Source organism: Medicago sativa, chromosome 6 (genome assembly GCF_051527215.1).
Source record: "Medicago sativa cultivar Bolivia chromosome 6, Bolivia_mono, whole genome shotgun sequence".
NCBI classification, from domain to species: domain Eukaryota; kingdom Viridiplantae; phylum Streptophyta; class Magnoliopsida; order Fabales; family Fabaceae; genus Medicago; species Medicago sativa.
Window position 1 is genome coordinate 92,437,791 of NC_140754.1, and position 11,144 is coordinate 92,448,934.

At 31.6% G+C, this 11,144-nt stretch overlaps 1 protein-coding gene across 1 annotated transcript; it reads right to left on the bottom strand.

The window, feature by feature from the left end:
* Positions 1-6,484: 6,484 nt before the first annotated feature.
* On the bottom strand, positions 6,485-10,086 carry LOC146918261 (uncharacterized). The gene is made up of 2 exons (XM_085722032.1): positions 10,053-10,086; positions 6,485-6,858 (listed from the first exon to the last, which is right to left on the bottom strand). The coding sequence occupies exons 1-2, from the start codon at positions 10,084-10,086 to the stop codon at positions 6,485-6,487; spliced, it is 408 nt and encodes a 135-aa protein (XP_085578158.1).
* Between the last annotated feature and the right edge of the window lie 1,058 nt (positions 10,087-11,144).

Genomic DNA, 11,144 nt, shown 5'->3' on the forward strand with positions numbered 1-11,144 from the left:
TCGATGTTATTATTATTATAATTTTCAATGAAATGAAATATGAATTATGTTTGTTATGAGTCAATGTGATATCCTAAATTTTGTGGAAGAATTCCTATATCATTAGAGAAGTTTTTATTTGACACTTTCCGCCGCGAATCAAACTCTATTTTTAATTAAATAATAGCAATAATTATTCTTGGGATTTAGGGTGTCACATATTGGTATCGAGCAGGTCCGTCCGGTTAGACTATGTGCGTTATGTGTAAGTCATGAGTGTATTGTTCTTTTGTGCATTCTTCATTATTATTTGAATCTATGTGAATTTTTTTGTTTGTGTTTTGTTTGACCCTTGTGTTATTTTGATCGTTTTGTTTGTAGATATAAGATATAGCGGACCTAACTTTTGTTAGTTGCTTGTTAGAATAAAGTAGCTAAATAAGGCATTTTAATTTTATTTTATTTTTTATTATTGAGTTGAAGTTTTGCTATTAATAGTTTGAATTTGGATTATTTTTAGCAGTATTAAATGTATGACATATTAGTGACTAACTTATAATTATTTCAATTAGCAGTTGTGATGTGAAGTACTACAAGTTAGTTAATTTTTTTTTCCTATGGTGATCTTAGTCCTAGATTAAGGTTGAATCTTGAATTTAAGTGTGGTGTTTTTCCTAAATTGAATAATTAACCTGGTAAATTTGAGTAGCATAGTATAAGAATTGACAGGACTTTATGTGTGATGAATTTTTATTTTCTTATTTACTTTTTTTGCATTCTTGTAGAAAATTATAACTTATAATGAAATTGAATATTAAACATTCTAATGGAATATAATATTAGTGATTATGATGATTTAGGTTTTAGTTGTAGTGATAGAAAGTGGTGAGACTTAATATATGATGTAATAACTATAGATATGATACTTGTTGTTAGTTGGCTTATAGAAATAGTGTACCTAATCGTTTTAATTGTTTGATAGGATAGAGTGACTATAATAATGTCTTTTAAATTCTTATTGAGGTTTTAGTTTATAGCTTTGGTATGATTAATCAATTATGGTCGGTTACTAGAGATATTGAATGTGTGAAGGAGATTAACGATTAGATGATATGTACTAAGAGTCACTTTGTTTATGGTCTTGAATAGTTATCTTAATTTTGATTATGATATTCTTGGTTAAAAAGTTGGTAGGAAAATATGGGAGTCAGTATGTCATGTTCTGCCTAACTTGAGTAATTTTTTTTTTTTTTTTTGCTGGATTTGAGTAGGATAGTCTAATAATTGAGAAGACCTTATTTTTGATGAGTTTGTTAGTCACCCTTGTAGCAACCAGGAAATTCATAAAGAAATTAGCTGTTGGATATTTTGATGGATTAGAGTTTTAATGATTAAGAGTTAGATTTGAGTTTAAATCTTGGAAGTTAAACTGTTGGTATTTTGGAATTAGTTTCTGATTTGTTTTTGTGTTTGCTGAATTCTCTACCTTGGTTGTTTGTGATGTTTTGGTATGCCTCTTGGATATACGTTGCATTAGACTGAGCGTTTTACTTATGTTTTGGTTTTAATGTAACCTATGATTATACAAGTTGTGTTCTTGCTTTAAGCTCTTGCTAATATTTTTGCTGTTACCAAAAAAAAGTGATTTTTCTTTCTACTTCGTGATGTTTTAATGATTTATTTAATGATTTATTTAATGATTTATTTAATCATATAGTAGTTGACGATAATAGTCAATTATTGGAATCAAAACCTAATTGAGTAGTGAAGTACCATGAAGATGGGAAGAATGGAAAAAAATCTCACGCGCTATTCCATAATTTTTTTTTTTGCTTTCTTTCTCCATATATATACCTTATTACAACGTCGTATAAACATACAAGAATCATAAGACCTTATTATAATTCGATAACCAAGAACACAAAATCTCTCAAATCTCTCTGATATTTTGTTCATGAACATGGCTTATCCACATGCATATCCACAGGATCCACCAACTTATTCACAGGTTCCACCAGTTCCACAGACTTATTCACAGGCTCCACCAACTTACCCACAACCTCCATCAGTTTATCCACAGGATCAGCCGGCTTATCCAACCTCGACCGCCGGCTTATCCATACCCTTCACCGTCTTATCCACAGGCTTATCTACGGGCTCCACCGGTTCCAGCGACCTATCTATATACTCCACCACCTTATTTGCAGGCTCCACCAATGTATCCACATGTTAATCCGAGACCACAAAAACCTAAGAGGAGTCGTCTTGAAAGATTGGGATTAAAAGTAGGGTTGATTGGAGTTGCATGTGCAATAACCAGTGGGGTGACTGGAGTTGAACATATGATTTATGATGCTTTTGTTGGTGATGATGATGAGAATGGTTTTCAAACTTAGTTGTTTTTACTTTTGGAATACTTCCTCCGTCCCTAATTATAAAGCAAATTTGACTTTTTTGGTTCATTCAATTATTGATGTATATGGTTCATATTATAGACCACATACATTATTAATTGAATGAACCAAAAAAGTCAAATTTGCTTATAATTAGTGACGGAGAGAGTATATATTATATACCTACTAGCAGATAGACTAGACACTCTAACATGTTCTTCTATCCGCTTTTCTTTGCATTGTGTATTTGATAAAAATAAGTTATAAGCCAATGATAAGGAGGATTATTCCTATCATGGTACAATAGTAAGTATTATGTATGTTTCTTCAAAAATAATTTATGGAACCCTATCCTCGCACAATAGTAAGTATAATGTATGTTTTATCATAAATAAATTATGGAACCACAGAGACCGCGCTTAACTCGATTTCACCAAATTTCTAAACAAAGTTTTACAAAAGCTTTTTGTTAACGTGATCAAAAGTAAAATAGTCCAAGATAGATAAAATTGTGTTGGGATTAGATTTCATCAATAGCTATTCCTCGTATTTTTCCTTCTAATCGATTGTATATTTTTATGCTTCAAATATAACACCAGATATACTTCAGTATACATCTCCATTTCGATTAACGATGTGAGATCCATTGAATTAACCGACTTTTGATGTTCGATGGCAAAATAGTCGATTGTTTCAATGACATACATGAGTGGTTTTGAAACTTAATTGTTTTTAATTTTGAAATATTTGTCATACATATTCTACTGCATAAATAGCCACAATTTATTTGTTTTTAATTATTTTATTGTTCATAATTTATATGTATTAACGTAATAAAGAAAACCGACGGACGTTGAACGTTAGTAGAGATATAATATATGTATACATCCATTTTTAGGACAATTTTTTTTTTATTCTTTTGAGGCAAAAACAATAGATAGAGGAAGAGGAAGAGAGAAAGAGTAACAAGATAATGCCGATTTTCGCAAGTGTACGAAATCGTACAATTAGTAAAGTTAAAACGGAAAACCGAGTGTTGAACTCGAGGACTGCGTCATATTGTCGAATTGTATTTTAAAACTTAACTGAACAAAAAGGTACGAGTGTGTTGTTTGTAATTTTTGCAACTACGAAAATTGAGTACGGCTTGGTTACAAACTTTACACTATTAATCTCATCCTATAAATTTAATTCATTATTCATGTTACTATCAATTTCTTAGATTGTTTAATTCTAATCTATTAGTGATCAAACCTTTAACCTTGAGATAATCCTTAATTAATCTCTTAGTAAATTTAAAATCAAGATTAAACTACAAATATAAAAAATTATAATAATTTCAAGGGTTCACAACTATATCTAGACTACGATAGTAAGAATATATTTAATCTCAAATATTTACAAATTTCACTCTGATTTCAAATTGTAAATCTTACATCAATTTAAGGTTGGATAGCATTAAGGTCATGTTTTTGTCAATACAACTCATCCATAACAAGAGAAAAATTATCTACTCATGATATTCGTCAAAAGCCAATTAAATCACCCTTCACCCTAATTATTTCTTGGAAAATGCTATTTCTCTAGAAAAATAGCATCAAGAATTTTTCAAGACACAGTTGACAAGTTTTAATTGCATAATTTATTTGTTTACTTCCTATTTTTCAGTCTCACCTCCTTGAATTGTGGCAAATAATGCATTGTGATTGGCTGCTCTTTATTCTTGAAGAATTCTTGATGATATTTTTCTAGAGATATAGCATTGCTCTTATTTCTTTGTCGTTAGTAGCTTATGTTAGTGTCTCTCTTTTCAGAAACCAATGTCCTCAAGTTAATCACGTGATTTTCTAATGATGAAGAGTCAAGGGATGCATGAAGATATTTTTTTCTTCGACCCTCAGTCCAAAAAAAATGATACATCTACCCTTTGTTGAAATACCCTTGTTAGCCAAATGAATTGGCGAACATAGAACTGTTTCAATTATTTTCTGCATGTTATATGGTCAGTTTGGCGAACATGCAGTGCACACAGAAAAGTTGCAGGCTTTTTTCATGTTTGTTCCTTAATTTGGCGAACATGCAGTTTTTTTTTTATGTTATAAGGACTAAAATTTCTTGTGTTATATTTATAATCCGGCGAACATTGAAATTGAATTAGTTTTTTTTGTTTTTTTATTAAAAAACATATTTTGATATTTTTATAAGGATTATAAATATTTTTTGATATCAAAATATGTTTTAATTAAAATATGAATTAAAATATTTTAATTAAAATGTATTTATAAGCCGTTTTGGGATAACTTTTTCTTCTTCCAATTATATCTTTTAAGTAAGTTTGACTATAAAAATGTTATTTCGTTGAGTCTAAAAGTTACAATTAATTAACTTAAATGACCTAAGCGTTACGAAAAATACTTAAAGGATTTACTTATTACAATTAATAAACAATTTAAAAGACTTTTGGTGTAATTTAAAAAAAAAGAAAGAAAAGGAAGTTACATGTTCGCCAAACAAAAGAACAAACATGGCAAAGCCTGCAATTTTCCTGCACACCTACATGTTTACCAAACACACAGTATAACATGTATAAAAAAATTGAAAAAAACCTATGTTCGCCAATTTATATGGCTAACAAGGGTATTTTTATCAATACTTTTCAACAAAGGGAATATGTATAATTTTTTTGGACTGAGGGTCAGAAGAAAAAAAATATCATGCATGAACCAATGAGTGCATTTAGGAGAGTCAAAGTCAATTAAATCAGCCTTCATTCGGTCTTCCAAAGCTGCAGCAGTACTGTATTGTTTTCTCTCCACTTCCGAAACCCTAATTATTTCTTTCTGGTTAGCTTGTATAGTCTCTCTCTTCAGAAACCAATGTCCCCAAGTTAATCACGTGATTTTCTAATTATTCATGTCCATCTAATTTATTGTGGTGGAACAATGATAAAGAAGAGTCAAGGAATCATATGAACCAATGGATCATTTAGGAGAGGGGACCGCGTGAACATAGAGAGAAGTCAGAATGTACAAGACTCCATGCCTTGATGTGTATTTTGTGGTGATTTATTTGATGCCACCAACTGTATTCATACCATGAAGCACATACATAGATACAGATACCAGACATAAACGGACATTGACACGTTAGTGATTCGAGAAAATTACATAATTTAGTGTAATTATATGTATTGAATGTCGAACACCACACGTGATCGACATTGAAACACGCCTAGTTTAAGGAGTGTTTGTGCTTCATATCACATATGTTTGATGAGGGACATAGTGGTGCTGATGATTTTTTGCGCATCGGATTCTTTATTGATTTTCAAATGTCGTGGTAACAATGTATTAACGTTGGTGTCGATGGTAGATGTTGTGGTGGTCGAGACAATTTTTTTTTTTATATAGAAAGAGAGATGATTTCTTTCTTTGCTTGAAATTGTGAAGGACTCGTGGTTTTGATTTATAAGAAATTATGGTAACAATCATACACACAATATAGAGAAACGAATAGTAGGTTTATATGCTTATGAAGAATGGATATATACAAACCTAAAAAAAATTATCAAAAAAATGCTACAAAAATTAAGAAAAAACAAAATAAAGAGAAAAAAATGGTAAAAATTTATAAGGATGAACTCGTTAGTCTATTTCATCTTTTAAATTAAATATATTTCAATTCACTGATTTAAATTTTTACTCCTCTATCGTTGAATTAATTTTGTAATTTGGTTTTATTTTTTTATATAATTTTTGTTTACAGAGGTTCCACAATTAACATTGAAATAAAAAATCAATTTGACATGTATTTACCAAAAACTGATGCGAATCAATTTATGAAGGCTCACATTATTTTTCTTGATGGAGGAAAAAATTTGTTTGTGTTAGGGAGATGAACATGTGAGAATAGGAATGATGTGGGTGTGAGTTTTAATTAGGTTGCTCTTCCAGAAAAAAGAAATGACGAATTTTCTTTTTTTTTTCTTTTGAAAGAAAAAGAAATGACGAAATTAAATGGCTATAATTTAACCTTACTCAAAAGAAAAGTTTTTTTTGGTTACAAAGCTAATAAAGGAAAAAAGGAAACAGCAGAAAGAGAAAAAAGGGAAACTAAGCTCTTAAGAACAAAGTTCCTTGAGCATCAAGCCTAAGCAGCAGGCGGAGGTCATCAGGAGGCTGAGGATGCACGACCAGATTGTCATCAGATGAAGCTCCCAACTTGGCGAGAAAATCGGCACATTGGTTTCCTTCACGGAGCGTGTGATGAAGAGACACATTATCTTGAGATAGCTGTTCTTTAATTTCATGAAGAAGCACCGCGTAGACGTGGTATTTGGAGAATGCTTCCTTGATCGTATTGATAGCAAGAGTAGAGTCTGAATAGCAAGCTACAGGGGCAAAACCCAAATCTTTTGCCATTTTAAGGCCGTGAGAAATTGCTGAAAGCTTTGCGTGCAAAATATCAGTAGAGGACGGAATAGAACCTGAGAAACCAGGAAGATAGAATTCTCAAAAATTATTGTATTGATATTTTTAATTACACGTCACATCGTAAATATAGTTCTTTTGTGGATAAGTATAGGTAATTAAGTTTTCATGAAGAAAATATAGGTAAATACTTTATTTTTAAGTACATACTTTCACAAATATAAGCGAAAATCCATATTTTAGATTCATTCAATAAATGATGTATGTTGTTTACAATAAAAACCACATACATCATTTATTGAATGAATCTAAAACATTGATTTTTACTTATATTTGTGACCGAAGGGTGTAGAGTTTAAGTTAGATACCTTTCCCTTAAAAAAAAAAGTTATATACGGTTGACACAAAAGTTTTGCACATGTACCAAATATTCAACAATGTGTTGCAACATCAACTAATGAAGTACCACAAGTTATATGTCTTTTTTTGGTAATAAGTTATATGTCTTTTATTCATTAAAAACGATGTAATAACATATCATTAAATACACATGTAAAACTTTTTGTCTTTATGTCTTTATCACATGACGAATCACCTAATTAATTTTTTTTTGACAAAAACATGACAAGTTTAAAATATTAACAGAGTCGGTGACTAGTTTAAAAACCGCTTGCAAAGACACAAACAAAAAATTATTTAACTATTTCTTAAGAGCATACCACTAAAGTGGGGTGGGTGTAGTGGGATGATTGGGTGGGATACATGGTGAATTTTTTTTTCCTGCCCCTATCATCAAAAAATTTGATATGTCTCCCCTAGTTGAAAACTATTGATACAAATACCCTTGTCCTCCAATTGAAATGGCGAACATAACCATTTTTTATCTACTCTCCGAGCAAGCTATGCAGGCTTTTTCTAAGTTCTACAAATGAAATGGCGAGCATGATTTTATTTTATTTTTCCCGTTCTATTTGAAATGGCGAGCATGCATGGTTTTTTTTTTCATTTAATTTTTACATGTTTGCCAATGAAAATGGCAACCATGCCCATTTTTTTTTTCCAATTTTTTTGTTCATGCGGTCACCATTGTTGCTCTCACATGAAATTTCTCTCACATGCAATAATAAAAGCAATTCATAGTGCTGTTATGTAAATCAATTCATAGTGCTCTTATGTAAAGCACTCACATGCAATAATAAAATCAAGGGATTGATTAGGACTATTTTGTTAACTATCGTGGGATTAGAAGATCATTCATACGAATAGGTGCAGCATAACAATTAGGGAAACATCGATGATTCGAAAGACCTAAACTCATCTCTCTCTTATTCTTAAAAACCAATTCTATTTTCAGCAATTACTTTTATGCAATCAAACCAATCTATCGCCTAGTGGCAAATCAAAACAACTTTTATACATCCTAAAATACAACGTAGTTGAATTATTGAGATTAAAAACAAATTCCTCGTGGGATCGATATTTTTACTACTTCGATAGTATTTGGTGCACTTGCCAATCTCCTATCAAGTTTTTGGCGCCGTTGCCGGGACCGTTGATTTATTTCAACAAGGCAATTACGTTATAATTTAGGATTTCGCAATTTAAATTTCGTTTTTATTTTAAATTTTCTCGTTTCGGTATTCATTTGATTACTTGGAATTGTGCAAAGTGCTACTAAGGTATTTTGCTGTTTATGCGAGGTAAACAGAGCTCGACGACTTAGAGTACGATCCGTAAATCGAGAGAACTGCTAGAGCACTCCGAAAGCCGTCCGGTTGCAAATGTTGTCTCAATCGGTGCCACCTAGTGCACGAATACCGTTACCGGAGCCATTAATTACCGAATCCTGAAACAATCTCTTCTCCTAAGTCTACAACTATGGGAGAACCTGTACCACCGAGACCAAAAACGGTGTCAAGCAAGCCAAAAACCGTGTCACGTTTTTCCAATCGAGACACGATTGGACACCCCGCAAAACATGCTCACGACATTGCGAAATCGTGACACGCTTCACAAATCGTGTCACGGTTGTGAACTTTCATTTTTGAGTCAAAATACAACAAAATTGAATGTTGTGAGTTTGTTCGCATTCATCATACATGTTTATAACGATGTTTGTATCCGATGTACTATATTAATTTAAATGAATGAATATCGTTTTGTTTTTTTAAAAAGAATATATTGAGAATTACATGTAAAATAACAATTGAATTATGTTCAAAGTCAATTGAATTATCCATAAAACGGAGCACAATGCATGAACCCTTGCGTAGACGCATGGGTAGTTTACTATTATTCAACATTTAAGGATTTTGCTTTTAGTCAAATGTTCAAGACAAACAAATCCTTCGCCGTCTAACAAACCAAATTCAGCCGCAAGAATAGGAAGAATGGTGGACAAAATTCAGCCGCCACACGCAAATATCATAAAGAGTGTTGACAAAAGAAAGAAAGAAGTTAAGGGGAGAAAATTATTACTCCCTCCGTCCCGAATAACCGACCTATTTTCTAAAAAAAGTGTCCCAAACTAACCGACCCATTTCAATTTTCAATACAACTTTCATCATTCCCAATACAATATAACACTAAATAATACTACTTTTATCATTCCCAATACAATATATTCCACTTTCCCTTTTATTTATACACTTTTCTTAATCTCGTATGAAAAACCAAAGTAGGTCAATTAAATTGGGACGGAGGTAGTATGAAGTACCGTAATCTATTTTAAATTTTCAAGTAAATAACACCTCCATCGCGCTTTCCCGATAAGTGAGATACGAGAATAGTGAGGTGGAAGGAACTTTCATGATAAAAGTCATTTTTCAGAGCGACACTTGAGTGTCGTTGCAATACCGACAATTAAATATCGTTATTTATCTAGCGAGTTAAGTGCCGCCGGAGTTAATACCGACTCTTCCACGTGCCTCTAAACAATTCGCAATGTGAGATGAGCGATCTTCTTTTCCCTTAAAAGTAATGTAATGATCGGTGTCGGCTAGTTTGAAAGATGTTTGAGTTTTAAATGCATGCATGATCTAAATCAAGAAATTAAAAAAGTTAAATGTTATTTGGACAAAGACAATCAAAATATACAAATATGTGTAGTGTATGTATTACATAGGCCTACCGAAAATCCTAGATGGCGTAAACCTTTGGAAGGGAGATTCAAATGCAATATCGATGCATCCTTTTCCGTACATCTAAATAGGATTGGCATCGGTATGTGCATTAGAGATGACTCGAGTACCTTTGTGTTGGCTAAAACCGAATGGATCAGCCATCTATGTGACGTTCATGTTGGGGAAGCTCTCGGCTTATTATCGACTTTAGAATGGGTTCACGAACTTCAGACCTATTGATGACTTCGAGCTTGATGCGAAAAGAGTTGTTGACAGCTTCTTATCCACTAACAATGATATTACGTAATTTGGAAGTATTATCAACAACTCGTAGAACTCTTTTCGGTTTATATTATGAAAACTCTAGTGTGGAGTTTGTTCGGATACAAGCAAATGAGGTTGCCCATGTATTAGCTAAAGCGGCCACATTATTAGCTACTCCCTCCGTCCCAAATTGTATGACGTTTTGGGCATTTCACACTTATTAAAAATGCAATTAATATTGTGTGGAAAAAATATATTATGAGTTGTTTTACAAAATTGTCCATAATAAATAATATGGGAAAGATAAATGAAAGAATTGAAAGAAGAGAGAGTATTAAATAGTTGAGGTTATAATAGGAAAAGTAACATTAATGTTGCATTGGTATTTTAAAGCAACATATAATTTGAGACAATTTTTTTCCCTAAATCGACATACAATTTGGGACGGAGGGAGTAGTTTCCAAATTTTTTGGTTACTATACCGTATTGTATTGAACACATTTTAAGTAATGAAATGTTATAAGTCTTTTCCTCTCAAAAAAAAATGTGTAGTGTATGTATTAACACATAAATCAAAACAATAGAGAGAGTAAACAAAAACACATTTGTAAGAATGAAATATAAAATTGTCACAAAAGTAGTTATAAAATAGTTTTTTTTTTTAGGGAGTTATAAAATAGTTTCTTAAATATCATTTCCATTAAAAATATTTATTGTGTACACTTTGTATGTTAGTTCCTTTTGTCCTTTTGTGGGTGTCATTACTTACATCAGCATATATGACCTCTTAGTGATGAATTAATCATATAGTAGTTGACGATAATAGTCAATTATTGGAATCAAAACCTAATTGAGTAGTGAAGTACCATGAAGATGGGAAGAATGGAAAAAAATCTCACGCGCTATTCCATAAATTTTTATTTTTTTTGCTTTCTTTCTCCATATATATACTTTTC